Source organism: Carassius gibelio, chromosome B8 (assembly GCF_023724105.1).
Source record: "Carassius gibelio isolate Cgi1373 ecotype wild population from Czech Republic chromosome B8, carGib1.2-hapl.c, whole genome shotgun sequence".
Taxonomy (NCBI): Eukaryota; Metazoa; Chordata; class Actinopteri; order Cypriniformes; family Cyprinidae; genus Carassius; species Carassius gibelio.
This window is the reverse complement of record NC_068403.1, coordinates 21,226,523-21,247,141: the sequence shown is the minus strand read 5'-3', so window position 1 is coordinate 21,247,141 and position 20,619 is coordinate 21,226,523. Positions and strand designations below refer to the sequence as shown.

The window sequence follows — 20,619 nt, the reverse complement described above, 5'->3', positions numbered from 1 at the left end:
ATTCAGATGGTCTGGTGGTAAAACGGAGACACAAGTTTGGTGCAACTTCTTTTGGTGTTCAATTTCAATGGTGTGGAAAAAGTCATTGCCCTTAAGAAGAACCTGGGCGATCCTCAGGAACAGACTAGATCATGTAATGGTCAAACAAATCAAAAGTGGAACATTTTACTAGACTTGTGCCCTGTTACAGTTTGTTCGATGTGAACCAAACAACTGCATTTTTAATCACAGCGTTGTACATGCTACAGGCAAAACATGACAGTAAGGCATCAGTCAATATAGTCCAGAGTGGTGCATGGATCCATCATCATGTGTCAAGCCAAAACAGAATCAATGTGGAAGATAAATTGTCCAAACATGTAGTCCCTGGTGTAACACACTCAAGACAACTCACAGATCGAGCTGACAAACACTGTGACATCAAAATGCTGAGCCAATATTAAGAGTTTGGTGAGCTATCAATACATACACACAGACAATTGTGTCAAATTGTGTTTTCTTTGTACTCTTCACCTTATTCTGAGAAATGAGTTCATCTCAGAGAGGTTATAAGTTTTCCATTCGTCAGATAAGGTACAGTGACTCCAAGATGGCAGAGATTCGATGTAGAATGACTCACTGACAAACACCCACATGCTCTTGACACGTTCACACAGACCAATGATCTCCCCTCTGAATTCTGTCACTCCTATCCAACCTTGAGCCAGCTCTATTGAACCCTGCAGAACGTGGATCGATATTCCTGCTTGTTCTGACAGTTAATATTCATACAGCCCACTGTCCTGGAAAATACCAACCTGAATCAGCGCTTTTTCTCTTTTCATTATTCCCACAACATATTTTTTGCAGAGGAACTTTCACTATCCACTCACTTGTTGTTTCCTTCGAAGCCCCCCAATACGAGGAATGTATCTCAAAACCGAGTGATCTATATAACTTGATTGCCTTTTTTTTTGGCCATGTACGATAGAAATGCGTAGGATTTTGGCCAAAATTAGGTATCTTCATGGCTCAACAATAAGTTTGGCCTACATCTTATTTGTTTACCTTTTTTTGTTTCTCTGATGGATTGTTGTTGCAATTTTATTTGGTTTAAATGGATTAAGATGTTAAATTTCAAGAATGATTTGTTATAAGACATTCAAATCAATTATTTACAAATCGTGCTACACCATTGTTTTCCAGTTTATTTTGAAGTATGAGTTAAATTTTTTAAATAAAAATTATTCTTTGAATAATTTATACATTTATAATGTTAATTATAAAATAATGGAAACTTATTGGTCAAGGTTTTTTTTTTTTTTACCTTATTAAAATAATTAAATCTAATGTTTAATAGAAAGTATTTATTTCTACCACACATTAATAAAAAAAAAAAAATTGTAGTGCCATGAAAATATTGGCTGTTCAAAGCTGCATTATCATCCCAAATGAGCCGACAGAAAAAAGCGGCTCACTAGATTTTTAGGCACAGCAGTCTCCAGAAACTTCAGCACTTTCCTTCCAAGTGTTTTTGTCTGAAGTTCTGTACACAGTTGATGCCTCGCTACTAAGACAACACTTTTTAAGATTGTGTCTACACATAAACAAAAGTTCGAGTCACACATTGAGAGAGTAGTCGTGGAGTGCCTGTTCAGAGGTTGTAGAAGAAGACACCGTTGACAGGCCAGCAGTTTCTCATTGTTCAGTTTGACTGCGCCCAGCACTCCAGTCAGTCCCCAGTCCAATTCCAGCTCTGCCCAGTGGATTAAACCGAGCTTAGTCAGCCTGACAGTGTACACTGCGTCCAGACATTGACATATTTCAGACTAAAGCGCTTTTTGAGTGAGATGAGTTTTGGGAGATGCGCTCTGGAGTGTGGGGAAAGTATGAATATTTTTCTCTCCCACCCTGTCTGTCTTTGACTCTTTAAACCACTGTCAAACTCTGCACAGTGAGGGAGAGAGAGAGAGTTTAGACTTTTTAAAATTCCTCATCTGTCTCAGCTGCCATCAATCTGTATAAATGTGGGTTTGTAGTCATCATGAGGGATTCTTTAAGTGGTAAACACCACAAAGTTCTGAGAAACTCAAAACAGTCAAAATAATGAGAGATTGACGTCGAGTGCTGCTTTGCTGCATGATTGCAGTTTTCAGGTGTTTACTTCAATTGATTTGCTCCCCCTTTAATATACTGGTACCTGTTGACTAAAATGACTGATGTCTGATATGGCTAGTGTAGTCCACGTCTCAGATCGAAAGAAAGATATTATCTAGGTGATCTGTAAAACCATATTTTATTTTAAAACTTATGTCAGCTCTATACAACATAATCAGTGTGAGGTTGTGCATGTGAACGTGTTCAAAATTTTAATATGACAAACTTTTCCAAATCTACCTTCTAGGTCTTTCTCAGAAGCACTCATTCTAACGGTCTGAGATCTTGTAAACACAACATTTCCTGGTTTTACTGATAAAAACCTGTGCACCCTGAAGCACTTCTGGAAATTGAGTAAAGCCAATCAATCAGATTGTAGGTTGCAGTTTTGAGAATGTGCTTGCCAATTTTGTGTGCACTAGGCAGCATACCAACATACAGTTCAAGGACTGTCTGATATAGAAAACTAATAACAGACCAGGAACTTAAAGACGTAAAAGTCTACAAAGTAATAGTTGGGTCCCACTTTATATTAGGTGGCCTTAACTACTATGTACTTACATACAAAAATAAGTACAATGTACTTATTGTGTTCATATTGTATTGTAAAACACTTTTGCTGCTATTGAGGTGGGATAGGGGTAAGGTTAGGGAGAGGGTTGGAGGTATGGGTAAGTTTAAGGGTGGGTTAAGGTGTAAAGTATGGGTCAACAGTGTAATTATAAATGTAATAACAGATATTAAATACAGATGTAATTACATGTAGTTTTTTTTTTAATATAAGTACAATGTAAAAACATGTATGTACACAATAAGTACATTGTACTAAATTATTAATTAAAATGTAAGTACATAGTAGTTAAGGCCACTTAATATAAAGTGGGTCCAATTGTTGTTTTAAAGCACTCTGGAATTTTGTGGCTTTTAGTTTTAAGGTCATCTACAAGCTAGAGTATTCCTAAAAGCAAGTACCATTTTAGCACATGTGTATATCTTATTCTTCTTGGAAAGCAGACTAAAACATAATAACGCATTTATCTTGTTTTCAGGGGTACCGCACATTTTTGTCCAAGAAAATGGTCAGTCATTACCTGCTAGTTCAATTTATGTCTGACATCAGGGATGCAAATTTGTCACCTTTTGGGGAAATTTGCCGTTTTGAATTCAAAATTGGTCATTTGTGTAATTCGTGTAGATCAGGTGAGTTTTTACATTTTGTGGGGAGAGGGGCTTTTTACAGTCTTTTTTACTACCAATTAAATTCTGTACCCACTTGTAGTCAACCGCTTTTAAACGCTGCTGTGTGTTTTTGCTTGCAAACTTTGGTCGCAAATGATAAAACCACACATTTTCACAATGTGTTTTTGCAACGTTGAGTATAGCCAATCACAGGCATATCTGCTGAAAGCAATGGCCAGTCTGTAGGTTAGTCAGAATTCCCTCTAAACTAATATTTGTTTTCACAAGTTTAATTCGAGTTCTACACGCTCGCAGAGCAACCTATTATAATGAGAGAGAGAAAAAAAAGCATATACACTGTGTAAATAAGAGGTTGATTATGTAGTTAATAATTCATTATATTTGTAGTTTTCGCATGTGTAAGCTCAGTCAGGTGCGCTAAAAGAGGAGCCCTTTGCTCAGGTTTCTAAAAAGTTTTTTTGTTTGTTTAAGAGTATCGAATGTCCACGGAGTCCAGGAGTAGCAAACGAATGTGTAAAAAACTGCACAAGTGAATCTGCTTAATTGTTCCGCAAATCATTGCTATGATTGACAGCGAAAATAACTGTAGCACTGGTTGGAATGAACTGAATAGCTGAATGAACTGAATGTGAAAGTGATGTAGAGTAAATTCAGAGCAACAAAACTACAACAGAATATATTTAGCAGCTTCTAGAGTTAAGGATAAAACTTAAACCTCTCTTTATGATGTGTCCTTTTCAAGGCAGTGTTTAAAAAATAACATTTTAAAAAACATTTTTTTACATGTAATTACATGTAATTTCATGTAATTTTCCATCTGAATTTTTGGCACGTTTTTATATCATCTACATGAATAAAATGTGAATCTTTAAAGTGAATTGTACTGCACAACTGTAAAGTTAAAACATTAAGGCTTTAAGATATTGTGTGCTTTAAAATGTGTTTTATTTGCTATTGAAAGACAACACTTCAGTTGATGCTCATACATGCTTGCCTGACACACATGAATAAATTCTCCTCAGAGGTCCACTTGATTAATATCATTTACTCACATTTTTATCCTTTTTGAAGCATTAAAGTTTTGGACTTTTATTGGAGGTACAGAAATCTCTCAGGGTTCATTAAAAATCTTAATTTTTGTTTTGAAGATGAATGAAAGCTTAATGGATTTGGAAGGACATGAGAGTGAATAAACGGCAGAATTTGTTAAGTTAATATAAAATGTCACTGAGAGCATAAAACCATTGACATTCAAGCAGAATTTAATAATAACCTAATTAGTACATTTCAGAATGTGATTTTAAAGGTAATATTGGGTCACCACTCCTTGTCCAATTAAAAAAAAATGGGTCCTGATGCAAAACTAGTTGAGAACCACTGTTTTAAAAAGATGCAGAAGAAAATGACCTTAGTATTGCATGATAAAGGCAGAACACGCAGGAAGTCTAGTATGCAGTCCACAATACAGATGTTATCTAATAATAACCATTGCTTTGATGTTGCCAAGAGCGGGAGGAACTCGTTGGCACACTCTTGTGGAATCAGAATGTGCAAACCATGTTCATATCACACTCTTTGTGAGTGTGTGTGTATTGTAGAGATCAAACTAATGAGAACCTTTGGGACTCATGCTCTCCTTCTTGAGAGAGAAAGAGAGCGTCCCATCTTTTGTACTCCCACTCAATGACACAGACTGACTCATTAATAAACTGCTACCTGATACAAGCATGGTTTAAGGATGCTTACTATGTGTGAATGTGTATGTGTGTTATGGAGAAATATTAGGCATGGTGTGTGTATATTAGAATGCAGAGGGGTGAGTGTGTGTGTGTTTGAGAGACATAATGGGTCCCACTAATGGGGATTATTATATAGATGAGATATCTTGGGAAATGAGTCTTTTAGTGCCCCCTCATTTATACCCAACATATAGTAATCACACTGCTTTTTCCTTTCTGGGCCCCTTTGCTCGTTCTTTTTCTTTCTTTCGAAGCCCTGCTTGATTTCACTTTTCATAGTACATCAACATATACACATACACAGAAATGTCACCTGCGGCACACGCAACATGAAGGTAAATTGCAGGCATTCATGCAAAGAGTCAAGGATGATAAATAATAAATAATTGCAGCTTTTGATAAATAATTGCAAAGATTTTGTGACTCATCGCTTTGAATGAAACCTCAGAAGCATTAACGACAAAGAGAATGTCTCTCTTCAAAGTAATTTATTTTGTTCGTAATGTGACATACAATTATGTTCATAGATGGAGAGAACATCAAATTCAAAAATTATTTGAAATGTGGACCCCAGCACAGTTCTCAATCTACACTCCATGATTTAGCAAAAAAATATGAATGTTGTTTTAAATTGTTTTTGAGGATTGTTGTTTTCAAAGTTTTGGCAGATTCAGTCACCTGTTTTCAAGTATCTGTCACTACTTTGTATAAATAGCATCTACAATAACACTGTTTGCAGGTAGTTCAAAAACATACTGCTATTTACATTTAGTGTATCTATCTATTTAAGGTTATTGCACTTAGTACAAATATCATTTAGAGTGTGAGTATACATCCAGACAGCTTTGGTGGTGACCTTTGACCCTTGTTCACAATCTAGACAGTGCATCCAGAAAGTATTCACAGCACTTCGCTTTTTCACTTTTTTTTGTAAATTCCAAGTGTGTTTTCATGTGTCTTCACTGAGTAGAGGGTTGAGTTTGGCCACACCACCATAAAGCCCAGATCAGTGGAGTGTTGCAGTGGTGTTTGTCCTTAGATTTCTCCTTTCTTCACATATGATCATGGAGCTCAACTAGAGTGAATATCAGGTTCTTGATCACCATACTAACCAAAGCCCTTCTCCATCAATTGCTCACTTTGGCCAGGAGGCCAGCTCTAGGAAGAGTCCTGGTTGTTGGTAGGTTTACCCACTTACAAAGAAATTAAGGCTTTGTAATTTTTATGGTAAGTTTATTCTAATGTAAAGAGACAGAAAACAAAGCAAAGACAAATACAATATATAAAGGATACAAATTTATTTGCATTTCAGTGAGTGAAATAAGTAGTGCTGGGCAACGATTTTTATTTTTTTATTACTATCGCGATTAATCACATGATTGTCTGCAATTAATCGCATTGTTATATACAAAACGAATAATGCATTCAAAAGTAGTGTAGACTGTTGTGTAGTGTAGGGAGCCTCGATCATAACATTATAACAGGCCCCTTCCTATTAGAGACCTGCATGATCGCGGGACCCAACGCAGCAGAGTGCGGCACGGGACAACACTTGATGGGCAGGTACACAGAGACCCGTATGTCCGGGATGCAGGAGAATAGTTAGGGTGTGCTCATACTAGCCAATCTTAACCCCCAAAGCCTGGTTTGTTTGACTAGTGTTCGCTCTGTTTGGCAAGTCCCTGGCTCGGTTGTAAGAGATGGGCAAGAGCGCAGTTCAGTTATATCTAGATCCGTGAATGTGAGCACTAACCACGCCAGAGCCCAGATCTTCTGATACGTGCTGAATATTTCTGAGCGGCAAAAGTGATAGATATGGAAAGCAGTGTTACCGCGTCCCATACAACTTAAAATAATAAACCACAAAGTTAACAAAACAATGAACTATTGGAAACTTACTATTTCCCATTTATGAAGTCTTGATTACGAGCTTGTTGCATTCTTTTCTGCTAAAAATAACAATGCACAGTGGTTTGTGAATGCTGATGCTTAGCTTAAATAATTTGATCGGAAGCAACCCCTCCTGTGACCCATGATTTGTCTGTATGTGTAATCAGAGCCAGTAAGCAATGGATTTTCATAATAATAAAAAACTGTGTTTACGTGCGATTTAAAATAATTATCCGCTTAATCGATTAATGTGTTAACGTGATAATAACGCGTTAACTTGCCCAGCTCTAGAAATAAGAATTTAATCCCCAAGTAAAACATGAGTTAGTACTTTGTTTAGAAACCCTTGTTGGCAAGCACATAATAAGACCATTTTTTTGTAATTGGTCACCAGGTTTGCACACATCTCAGGAGGAATTTTGATCCACTCCTCTTTACAGATTCTCTCTAACCCCTTAAATTTTCTTGGCTGTCGATTGGCAACTCAAAGTTTCCCTCAACAGATTTTCTATAGGATTGAGGTCTGTAGCCTGGCTTGACCACTCCATGACCTTAACATGCTTCTTCCTGAGCTACTTCTTGTTGCTTTGGTGGTATATTTTGGGTCATTGTCATGCTGGAAGACCCATCCGTGATCCAACTTCAGTGTTCTGGCTGAGGGAAGGAGGTTCTCGTTCAAGATTTGATTGTACTGGACCCCGTTGTAAGGGAAACAGGTCAATTTAGCTCAAAGGGAATCATTTAAGATTTTAAAGGGAATTTGAACAGAATCACTGTTTCACGGCTGTTCACGGAGACGCCCTGCGATTCAGTGAACTAGCCGTTTAACATCAAAACTGCGCTGGATACTAATATCCAAACTATAGTGAAACACTATTAATTAGCACAGTAACAAGATCGGCAGTTTAAGACATTAACTTGTAAGCACAAAACACAAGATACTTCTCTTTTCAATATGAATAAGGCTTTATTAGATAAATCTAAGACATATAAACTAATCTAACACATAAACGCACGCACACACACATTCACACAAGTTGCAGGAAGATCGAAAGTTAGGGAAAGATGAGTTTAAGAGAATGGAAATATGGAATCCCAAGTTAACAGCAATACGTTAAATTGCATAGACATGAACAACCATCAATCACGTAATTAGCGCTCGCATTGAGTTCCTCAATGGGGTTAAAATTATATTAGATACACCAGCACAACAAATATCTGGGAATACGTTGCCTTCATTTGCTGTGAAAGGGACTCCAGTTGAAAGGGGTATCCCGGTGTCGCTGATTGGCTGGAAGTTCAGTTGGCTGAAGTGACGTCTTGGGGAGCCCGTGCTTGGGCGTTGGCTGAAGCTGGAGTTGTGTGGCTGGTTGGAGTTCAAACGCGCAGACGAGGTCGACGTTACAAAACTTAACTCAGAACACGAAACTCTCAAACGGAAAAGAAAAGAAATAAAGTTTGACGAGACTAGGTTGTGTTCCTTCTCATTGTGGCATAGTAGCAGCAGGCAGGCACGCTGGAACCGCGCTCAAAGAACAATGATGACTAACCGCATGGCTAGATGCTACAAGCTAAAGCTAGGTAGCAAAGCTACAAGCTAAAAGCTAAGAGCAGGCATGACTAATAGCATGACTGATAGCACAAGCAAGGCTGGAACTAAAAGCAGACTAAAAGCCGACATGGCTAATAGCAGCAGCTAGGGACTAAAAGCAGACTAAAAGCAAAGTTTTATGGGGTCCAAAGTATTTAAACTTCCTTGTTGGCCACCCCTCAAATGTTGCCTTGACCAATCAGATATGGTCTTGGGGTGGGTATCATAAATCATTTGTTTATCTTACCAAGCATGTGGTTCTTGCCTCACAGGGTCTAATTTTGGACATGATTCCTATAACACAATTATGATATATTTTACAAATAAATGATTGTCAGGACAATATCAAGCAAGAAAATTTGATTATATCAATACTAGTCATGACTATGTATCCTATAGTTATCAAAAGACATACACAATAAGTGATTATACATGATAGTCAAATGTGTGGGTTACACATAAATGAATATGGAGTTAAGCAATGGAACGATTCATTTATAAGTCTTTTTGAGTTCATTCTGGTCCATATATAATGTACAACAAGCAGTTTCTTTGCCATTCTCTGGCAAAGGGACTTTTCTGTGAAGACAAAGGTTTAAAGCCCTTCCCCCTTAGGAATTTCAGTCTGGTTCTGCCTGATGGGGGAAGTCAGTGCAAGTATTTAACATGATCTCCTGGGTTTACATGTGATGTCCAGCGTTGCATTTCAATCACGAACAATAAATTTGACAATCTCTTCTTCGAATTAAAATTGTTAATAATTGTTCTATTGGTGTTAATGTTGAAAGCTGTTGTGTGAACAAGTTGGTTGGTTGGTTATCTTGCTTGGTTCTTGTGGCACTAGAACTGATTTATGACTTCCTGAGGAGTTCGGCTCTCGTTTCAATGCACACAGCTCTGATAGACTCTTTGATTTGTCTGGTTTGACTCATTTCTGCTACACCGTCTATTTGCCTCTCAATCCAGTAAAGTCGTCCTGTAGCCTTAGCAAAAACCTGTCTCAAGGCATAATGTTTCCACCTCTGTGCTTGACTTTAGGGATGGTGTTCTTGGGGTCATAGTCAGCATTTCTCTCCCTCCAAACACAGTGAGTCGAGTGAGTGCCAAAGAGCTCGATTTTGGTCTCATCTGACTACTGCACTCTCTCCCAAGCCTTCCCGGAATCATTTTGATGTGCTTTTGGCAAACTTTCAACAGGCCTGTACATGTGCCGCCTTGAGCAGGGGACCTTACTGGCACTGCAGGATTTCGGTCCATTGCGGCGTAGTGTGCTACAAGTGGTTTGCTTGGTGACTGTGGTCCTAACTGCCTTAAGATCATTATCAAGCTCCTCCCGTGTAGTTTGGAGCTGATCCCTCACCTTTCTCATGATCACCCTTACCCCATGAGGCAAGATCTTGCACGGAGCTTCAGACCAAGGCATATTTAAGATAGTTGTTTTGTATTTTTTCCATTTTTGAATAATCGTACCAACAGTTGTCTCCTGCTCACCAAGCTTCTTGCTGATGGTCTTGTAGCCCATTCCAGCCTTGTGCAGATCTTTGATCTTGTCTCTTACGTCCTTTGACCGCTCTTTGTTCTTGCCCATGGTGGTGGGATCAGTTGGAATGGAAGATACAGATTGTGTGGACAGGTGTCTTATACACCTAACGAGCTGACATTAGGTGTAACTTCTTAAAGTGACAGGACTAATCTGTCTTCCACATGGGCACATAACCAATCTGTGGGAGCCAGAATTATTGCTGGTATACAGTGCACTATATATTGATGTAGTCCACTTTAAATGCTTATGTTTATAGTATGCTAATATCTGTTAAGTCAAATAACTTTCTCAGGGCTTTTACGATACCAATTATTGTTACTGCAATAATGCAAGAGGCATGTAAAGTTATGAGCAGATATGTATTTCATAGAATATTAGGGTGTAGTCTAATAGGATGTTCACTAAGAAAAAAAATAGAGTGGGGCTGTTTTTCATTTATCAGGGATAGATTGGATTGTCAAAAATGTATTATTATTGTATTTCTGTTGTATTTCCGTTAGATTTGTGTTTGTACATTTATGTGCTGATACACAAGGCATCTGCCTCCAAACTTGAGTGTACTGAAGCACTTTTAATCCGAGTCTACACAGTAGCTGAACCCAGCAGGGCTTAGGTGAGTTTTAAAATACCACTGCCAGAACCTCCTCACAACATTTACACAACATTTACCAAACAGATGGGTGCTTGGCAGTAGTATAGCTCTGAAGCCAACCCTACCCGCAAGCACAGATGATGCCCACACACCTGGACACACTTGTTGTCCTGCACTCAGGAAGCAGCCATTTGCACAGCAAGCTGCTCCGACAACAAAGCTGCAAACACACGCGCCCGCCACACACCAGACGATGCCTTGGGGCAGTTCTACTTCTGTTGAATTCTCCAGAAATAAAACATTTTTTCAATCTGGGTTTAGTATCTCTTGGAAGTGCAGAAGAGAGGTCTGTAATCTGCAGCGGGTCGCACTTTTAGCCAAAAAGTGTTTTATTCCTGGCATCATTTGTATTCTGATCTAAATCTGACACACCACAGCCACAGATCAGAGCGGAACGCTTCTGGTGTTTGGGCGAGGGGTGGAGGGGGGAAATGAAAGATGAAACAGACAGGAAGACAGAAAAAAAGCTACTGTTTTGTTAACTGAAGCGCTTTGAGTTAGCAGCATGCTGTAGATGCTCTGCATCACACACTGCTATTTTAAGCAAATTAAATACAAGGTCATACCCCTTCAAAATGGGAATATGTGCATGTCAGTATGATGGAGGGATCCCACGAGGAGTTATCTGAATGGCACCTGCAACATGGTTATTATTGGATCAAGCTCTTAGATAGTCCAGGCTGACAATCTCTGCTCCACTCTGATTACCTGCTAAACCCAGCTGCCTGGTATAATTTTGTGTTTGGGAGATAAGCTGTTTTTGACCTGTGTGAAGCGTTGGCATTGACCTGACACTTAATCCATTAATGGACTCTTCATACTTTTTTCATTCACTGTTACATGCACTTACTCTCCAAACATCCACACATGTATTTGATACTGATCTAACACTCTGACACACTGGGCTGGAAACACACATGCACACACATGTTCAAAACCTAGTTTTTTAGTGACTGCTGCCAATTTTTAGAAAGCACGTGCTCAATAGTTGATTATTGCTGATGTATATACAATAAAAATGCATGTTAAAATATGTATATACAATTATTTTCATTAATTGTTCAATAGTTTGAAGTTGTTTTTTTGTTAATGTTTTTGAGAGACGTCTCTTATGCTCACCAAGGTTGCATTTATTTGATAAAAATACAGTAAAAAGAGTAGTACTGTAAAATATTTTTACTGTTTAACATAACTGGTTTGTGTTTTATTTTAAAATAGAATATATATTTACATACAATTGCAAAGCTAGATTTTCAGCAGCCAGTCTTCAGTGTCACGTGATCTTTCAAAAATAATTCTATTCAGATTATTTGCTGATCAAGAAACATTTCCTCTTATTATCAGTTTTGAAAAGAAATTGTTACTTCACTTTTTACTTTTTTTTTTTTCATTTTAGGGTTTTTGATGAACAGTTCAAAGAATGCATTTTTTTATGTAATGTTAGTTTTTTAGTCTTTGCTGTCACTTTTGTTCAATTTAATGTGACATTTCTAAACAAAAGTATTACTTTCTTTAAAAAATAAAAGAATAAATACAAATAATAATAAGTGACCACAATCCTTAAATGGCATTTTTGTGAGTGTTTGTATATATTTAACATTTTCCTGTTCTATACCTTTCTTTGTTCTTTAATGTTCTTTAAGTGAACTTACAAATCTGTATATTTGTCAAGCAGAATTTCAGTTTTAAAAATATCTAAGTAATACAGTACAATTTAATTATAGCACACAATGTGCACAATCTTTTTCATATTTGAAAACACAAAATATGTACAACCCCAAATCAGAAAAGGTTGGGACAGTATGGAAAACGCAAATAAAAAAAGAAAGTAGTGATTTCTAAATTTACTTTGACTTGTATTTCATTGCAGACAATATGAACACAAAATATTTCATGTTTTGTCTGGTCAACTTCATGTCATTTGTAAATATGCATCCTTTCCTGTCATTCAGACCTGCATCACATTTCATAAAAAGTTGGGACAGGAGCAATTTAGGGCTAGTAATTAGGTAAAATGGTTAAATAATGATGTGATTTGAAACAGGTGATGTCAACAGGTGATTGTAATTATCATTTGGTACAAAAGCGGCATCCAAGAAAGGTCTAATCCTTTAGGAGCAAAGATGGGCCGAGTATCGCCAGTTTTCCAACAAATACGTGAGAAAATTGTTGAAATGTTTAAAAACAATGTTCCTCAAAGAAAGATAGGAAGAGATTTGGATATTTCACATTCAACAGTGCATAACATAATTAAAAGATTCAAGGAATCTGGAGGAATTTCAGTGCATAAAGGACAAGGGCGCAAGCCTAAGCTGAACAACCGTGATCTCCGATCCCTCAGGCGGCACTGCATCAAGAATCGTCATTCATCTATAAGCGATATCACCACATGGGCTCAGGACTACTTTGGCAAACCTTTGTCAAGTACCACAATACGTAGTTACATCTACAAATGGCAGTTAAAACTGTACTGTGCCAAAAGGAAGCCCTATGTTAACAGTGTCCAGAAGCGCCGTCGACTTCTCTGGGCTCGGAGGCATCTGGGATGGACCATCACACGGTGTAAACGTGTATTGTGGTCAGATGAATCAGTATTTCAGGTATTTTTTGGGAGGAATGGACGGCATGTGCTCCGGACCAAAGAAGAAAAGGATCATCCAGACTGTTACCAGCAACAAGTCCAAAAGCCAGGGTCTGTCGTGGTATGGGGTTGTGTCAGTGCCCTTGGCAAAGGTAACTTGCACTTCTGTGAAGGCACCATTAATGCTGAAATGTACATAGAAATTTTGGAGCATAATATGCTGCCTTCAAAAAGACATCTTTTCCAGGGATATGATGCATATTTCAACAAGACAATGCAAAACCACATTCTGCACACAATACAAAGTCCTGGCCGCGGAGGAAGAGGGTACGGGTACTTGACTGGCCTGCCTGCAGTCCCGACCTTTCTCCAAAAGAGAATGTGTGGCGCATTTTGAAGCGCAAAATGCGACAACGAAGACCCCGTACTGTTGCCCACCTTAAGACTTGTTTGCAGGAAGAATGGGAGAAAATTACACCTGAAACACTTCACACTTGGCGTCTTCAGTCCATAACGTCTTCTAAGTGTTGTGAAAAGGAATGGCAGCATTACAAAGTGGTAAATGCTTTACTGTCCCAACGTTTTATGAAATGTGATGCAGGTCTGAATGACAGGAAAGGATGCATATTTACAAATGACATGAAGTTGACCAGACAAAACATGAAATATTTTGTGTTCATATTGTCTGCAATGAAATACAAGTCAAAGTAAATTTAGAAATCACTACTTTCTTTTTTTATTTGCGTTTTCCATACTGTCCCAACTTTTTCTGATTTGGGGTTGTATCATCCTTTGATCTATCAGTAGATTTTGGAATAAAGCAAGGAAGAACTAACACTTCTGTTAATTTACAAAGAAGACAAAATACTTAAATATTGAGCAAATTAATCTCCCTGGTATTATATATATATATATATATATATATATATATATATATATATATATATATATAGGCTAAAATCTATTGCAAATGAAAATACACAAAGGGCCTGATTCTTCACTGATGTCTTTGATTATTACAGAAAGGTCTTGATATGCTTCTGTTCATTTTAAATGTTGCCAGTGTGATTCTGAACTCTCATGATGTATTTATTCATTTGAATCTGTTACCCTCTTTCCCCTCTCAGGCATTTTAGAGACAAAGAGGCTAGACATTGTCCACACACAAGATCCCATCCCGCAGTCTCTCGGTGGAGGTACCTACTATGCAGCCGATCTACCCATATGGTGGCAAGTGCCTCAGTACATCCTCATTGGTGTCAGCGAAATCTTTGCTAGTATTGCAGGTAGGTGGTCCTTTGCAAAACACTGCTGAACACACACACAAAACTCTCAACTTCACAAACAAAGCTTATGAAGTGAACATGTTTCGAATTTTTGTAGCTTTTTTGTAATTACATTTTTTTTAATGTTTCTTGCATCAAAAATATTTCAGACTGCTTTATGTAAATGACCACTGTTATGATTAACTAGCCTCTTCACATTTGATCCAGAAGTCTGAATACGATTAGGTGTTGATATGTAAACATGGACAGTCAACCTTCATGTGTTTTACAGCAGCATGCCAACACTATTCACTGGTGTATTAAAATTTATGTTCTTCAGGAAATGGCCCTTTTTAAATTGAGTGGTTCCTGAGGTGAAACTGAGCCTGGAAAGACTTTTGAGAGGCGACGATCATGATAAGAAACATCTACAGCACATTTATGCTGATATTTTGATTGTAGAAATTAGTTTCTCATCAACTAAGATGCAAGGAATGAATAACTCGTCTAGATGAGTAAACATACAGCATTGTTTTAAAATGAGTGTGTCTTTTGTGTGCCTCCAGCTCTCGGTCTCCTCTGTGTACGTACTATAGAGTTTTTTCCATAGGATCATTCATCTGTCCTAATGACCACGCTAATCAATGCGTGTCCTTTTAAAAACTGCAGTAAACTCCTATCTGCCTTGCCTTTGTGTAGTAGCTCTTGTCTGAGCGGTTGCTGAAATTGCTTGCTAAGGAATCCATGGCTGTATCAATCAGGACCGATCGATCTGGGCTTGGCGATACATTATTGCAGTTGCGCAGTTAAGACTGCCAGAGAAAACATCTTGGTCCTGCTGGAATACACTAAGAAAATATCAAGAAAGTCTCAAGCAAGTGGGCTTGAGATTAATGAGAAAATAGATGAAAGGAAACTGAATCCCCTAACACAGCGTTTGTAAGAAAAATTGGATGGACCTCCTATTACTACCTTCACTGCTGAGATCTAGAGTAATTACAGCAATCTCTGTCATGATGAGGATCTTAAAGGGGTCATTGAATGCTACATGCACAAGTGGTTTGAACTGAAATGTCTGTTGGCAGTGTGTTTACACAACTACCCTATAATGATAAAAAAATCACCCTGTTTTTTTATTTTTTATTTATCTACTAAAATCTTTACCGCTTTCTCAAATCGAGCCGATCACAGATGCCTGTCTTTGTGACGTCACACAGACAGGCCCCTCCCACAATCGTTTGATTGACAGTTGCGTTTCAGCACAGACTGGACTGGCGTCTTACCTTAGACTCGACCTTAGTGAGCTGTCATCAGTTCGCCATTGTTTCAGCGCCGGACCAGATGTAGACTAGAATATCTCCTAAGCGATTGAGGTGTTTCGACATCTGAGCCAGTGAAGACACAGCGGATTACATTTGTTTCTGAAGGGAATGCGCCCCCGATCTAAATAAATGTGACTATGTTCGTGCAAATCACTTGTGATTCAGCTTCAACAACAGAAAAAGTGAGTATAAAGTGTTTTTTAATGAATCTTTGCAAATCGCCATTCCAAATAATGTGCTAATTAACAAGTTTCATGATAAATGTGGCTAAAGTAAATAGTTTATCTGAGAGCGGCTCGGAAGAGAGGGGGCGGGGTCAGCAGAGCTCATTTGTATCTAAAGGACAATGCTCTGAAAAGAGCTGGTTTTGACGGGGTAAAAAGGTGTTTTTTAAACTACCATTGAAACATTTTTACTAATCTATGTAACAGACTTTTTATTAAGACCTAAATAATCATATCAACTTGTTGAAAATGGACATCCGATGACTCCTTTAAATTTAATTTGGATTCCACTTAAAACCTCTGATTGAGTGATCTTTTTAAGGTTGATGAGTTTAAGATTAATTGGTGAGTTTAAAGACTCATCAGTTCAGAAGAGTCATCAGTTAGCGAACCAAGCTACACTGGTCGCACTGAATGTTTGCTGTTGTTAAAATTATTTTATTCCAGTGTTTTTTTATTTTTTATTAAACAGATTCTGAGTAAGGTTATCGAATCCCAGCTGAGTTTCCTTATGCTGGTCATTTTCTAGAAGTTTACAGGTTGCATTTATGCATGGCACTTTTCTTATTTGTGTTTGCTGTATCAGCCCTATATTTAACGCTGGTTATGTGTGCACCTGTCTGTTGTCCATACAAATTTTCTCACAGGTTGGCAATATTCTTTTCTCCCTAAACACACAGCTGTGTTCATTTCGACCCTTCAGTTTCTCTTCCAAGGTCATGTTCAAATATGCTTGTTTTCCTCTTAGACACACACCACACCAGTTATTTCACACCCATTTCACGCACAAGTAAATCAAAGGCTGCTCGTCCCCCCTCTTAGCCTTTATGAACCAACAAGACTAATAAGTAGCATTTGGCAAAGGCAGTGGAAAAACACTCTCCCTTCATGCTGAATTGTAGAGAACACAGTACTGATTACTGGATTTCTTCTCTACCCCCTTAGATGAGGTGTTTCGAATCAGATCGTCACCCATGGCTTATGTTGCTTCTAATAACAGGATGTTGTTGTTTTTTTTTTTTAGTCAGGATGATCCTTCAAGGACTTTTAAGGTCTTTGATAGAAGACTTCTAGAGAGAGGCTGCATTCCCAGCAATCTTTTTCGGTCCTGTTTTTTACGATCTGTTAATTTAGTCTTTTAAATATCAGGTAATTTAATTATTTTTATGATGGTCAGGTTAGTTCCTCCTGTATAATGTCATGTTGTTCAACTCCCTGAATTATTCAGAATTTTTGTAAAATCAGAAATCAAATTAATAATTCATAGACATAGTATTTGTAAAATATACTTTTTATCTTGAAAAAAAAAAAAAAAAAAACTTTCTTGAAAATGCTGCGAACTCAGAAATGAGTTTAGGTTCAAATGCAGTACGGTTCCCCAGGGTTATAAAAAAAGAATTAATGTCTAAATAATTTTAGGGCTGTTAAAATGTCTTAAATATGCTGTTTTTTTCCTGGTTGGCATGACATTTTCGGAGGAGGTCTTAAATCTGAAAAAATATGGCCATTTAGTGCAACTTGATGTTGTTACACCTTGTTTATACACTTATGATTTGTTACAGAATGAATGCACATTTAGTTTGAATCCATTTAGTTCAGTGAGCCATTTATTAAGGCAATCACTTGCTTCATTCCTAACAAACAAATCAGCCATTTGAATGAATCTGTGAAGCAAATGACTCACTCGTCTCTCTCATTAAGACACTTGTCATGTCCCTGTTTGCCAACTTGAACTATGCTCTTAAAGCATGTACTCTTTTTGAAAAAAAGTACATACTTTTTTGAGTTTTTAACAGAATTGTAGGCAAGCTTTGGGACATGCTACTTCATCTTGACTGTGTTGTGCTCTGTTGTGTTGCATGCATCCTGTCACCATTTAAACTGTGCTGTCAATCATCTTGTCACAGTTAACATCATCAACATTTCATTTCCTGACGCAATGGAGAGAAATGAAGTTGCACGTTAATCTGCCTTTCATTCCTTTCTTTCCAAGAATTCTCCTCAAGTGTTTACATAATGATGCTTTTAAAACTTTTTGACCAAACGTATCATTGTAAAAGTTAATAATGTTGTTGGAGATCAAATATAATGTGTATAACATTAAATAAATAGTTTTTTATTAGGTTCGATTTAAATTATTAATCACTCAATCCCATTTGTCTGTTTGACCACTGGTCTGGAATATCCACCATGTTGGTATTTTTTTAACACTTTCTGATTGTGTTTGTGGTTCTAATTGAATCCTTGTCCAACATGCAATGTGTTGTGGGCAACATTAGCAGTTAGAGTTTGCAGGGATCTGCACTTTGAATTCCCATAGGAAATGTAATACATCCAGATACTTTTGGGATATTTATTTCATCATACTACAGTTTGGGACACTCTAATTCAAATTTTAAATACTATTTAGGACAGATTTGAATTGCGATGCAGCAAGTGACTTGCTGCCACCTACTAGTTTCATATTTATTTATTTATTTTATTAAAGAAAAATCACTTCCCTAAATGATTAAGAACAATCTCATAGCATTATTTATGCAATTGTAAATGCAGTGACATAAACACACTCCACAAAAATATTGTCTAATTATTGTTACCAACAAAATCCCTGAAAATGTCAAGACATTTTTTATTTAAATAGCACCACACCCCTTGTGTACAGTATACATTTTTATCTCTTTATTCAAATGTATTTCTTAAATTTTTTAAAAGGTCCATAAATCTTTACATTTACTTAAAACATGCAGGAACCCTGTGCAGTATCTTTAATAGTAAAACAGGAAAACCGAGCTCATTGGCAGTCCAAATACAAATGTACAAGACCTGACCATGGTTACTGCAAGGTTGCTTTAAAGTTATTCTAACGTTTCTCTAATTTGAACTGATTTAAATTTACTTGATGGTAATTTAGTGTTCGTTTGGTGGTTCTGTGTTGCAGTGGTCATTTTAGTAAATTGATGTACATTGATGATACTATAATGTAATGTTTCTTTTATGAAATTCTTACAATTTCAAAACAATTTCCTAACCAATCCAGAAAGAAACATTTACAGTACTTTGGTACTGCACAAGACATTTTTAGAATCAATACTTGTAAACTTGAAAATGGTATAAAAGTTTTTCAAAATCATACAGTTTCAGCATGAATACAAAGAGCACATTTCTATGAACTAGGTTTTTAATATACTTCCTTTTTAGACACTCTTATTTGTCATTGACCAGGTTTCCAAAGTCAAACACTGCTTGTTTGAATGCAGCCTAAATTTAAATATACTTGGCTTTTTTTGTACTTATACCCCCAAAGGATACCTTCCCCCTTTGAGACTCGTGTTCTTAGGAACAGCTTTGTGCACATCTCATGTATATGATTTTCAACCAGAAACATTCTGCTTCACAAAGTTGAATATCAGCATTTGCCCTCTTTTTTATCATCACAGCGGCCCACTCCAAAAGAAACGAGCGCCATCTTTTGTTTTCCCTTTCTCTTTCTTCTACTTTCTTGTGGGGATAGTGGCTGTCCCTAACAGTTAACATCTTCATTTCATTTTTTATCTGCGGATCCGAAAAAATTGAAAGAAAAGAGGCGCAGCGCTGGTGAAATAATATGTCCATGGTGGACGTAGCATCCTCTGATTGAATTTCCAGCAGAATTGGGACATGGGGAAGGCTAAGTGTAATCTTCCGCTCCTCCATCACGTCTCCAGAGGTTCGAGTATTGTGGAAAAGTTATAAGACGCTATCTGCACAGGCGCTTTTTAAACCCGAAGAGAGCCATCAAGCTATGAGAATCAATACAAGAGGCTGCCCGCTGCTTCATGATCACAGACAGCTGTGAAATGATAGAAAAATTGGAGAGGTGCGAAGACTGCATCAAAAATATTAAGATTAAAGATGCTGAATAGCATGTCACCCACTGAAATGAAGATAAATTTAGCTTTCTCATTTTCTTGAATAGTCCTTTTACATCTGAACATGATTGGGAAGATGGTCATGGCTAGGGATTGCTTGACGCAGTGCGAATTATTCTATGAACATCCATCATGTAGCACAATGTAGTTGTGCATATGATTTTGGCATGTATATAAAAAAAGAGAAGGAACCCAGCATGCTAATTCAAATAGTTTATCCAGAAGCTCAGCTGCAGGACATTTATTCGTCAGTTACAAAACAAAATATCTTGGCTTCAGCTTTTTTGGGGGAGAAAAAAATTCCTCAAGTCCTTCAGGCAAGCAGACTAAGATTTAATGTGACTGCAACAGCAGCTAAACACAGGTTTGTCTCCCATAACTTCATGTCTGTGCGGCGATGTGCTGACACACTTTTCGTAGTCAGCTCTCTCCATCTCACCCCAGGTCTCCAGTGTCCCAGCCCTCCCATGAAATGCAAATGCCTTCCGATAGCACGGAGGACCCTTAAAATATAGCCTCAATGCGCCATCCCTACCCCTGGGGAACCTTCAGGAAATTGGATGACAAG

General features: G+C 37.5%; 1 protein-coding gene across 2 annotated transcripts in view; it reads left to right on the top strand.

Annotated features, from left to right (window-relative positions):
• The window catches only part of LOC127963257 (solute carrier family 15 member 4), a 58,435-nt gene that overhangs the window by 15,606 nt on the left and 22,210 nt on the right, over positions 1-20,619 (top strand). For both annotated transcript variants that reach the window (XM_052563066.1, XM_052563065.1), the window contains exon 7: positions 14,460-14,618. In XM_052563066.1, coding sequence (XP_052419026.1) covers positions 14,460-14,618 — 159 coding nt within the window. The remainder of the gene's footprint in view (positions 1-14,459; positions 14,619-20,619) is intronic.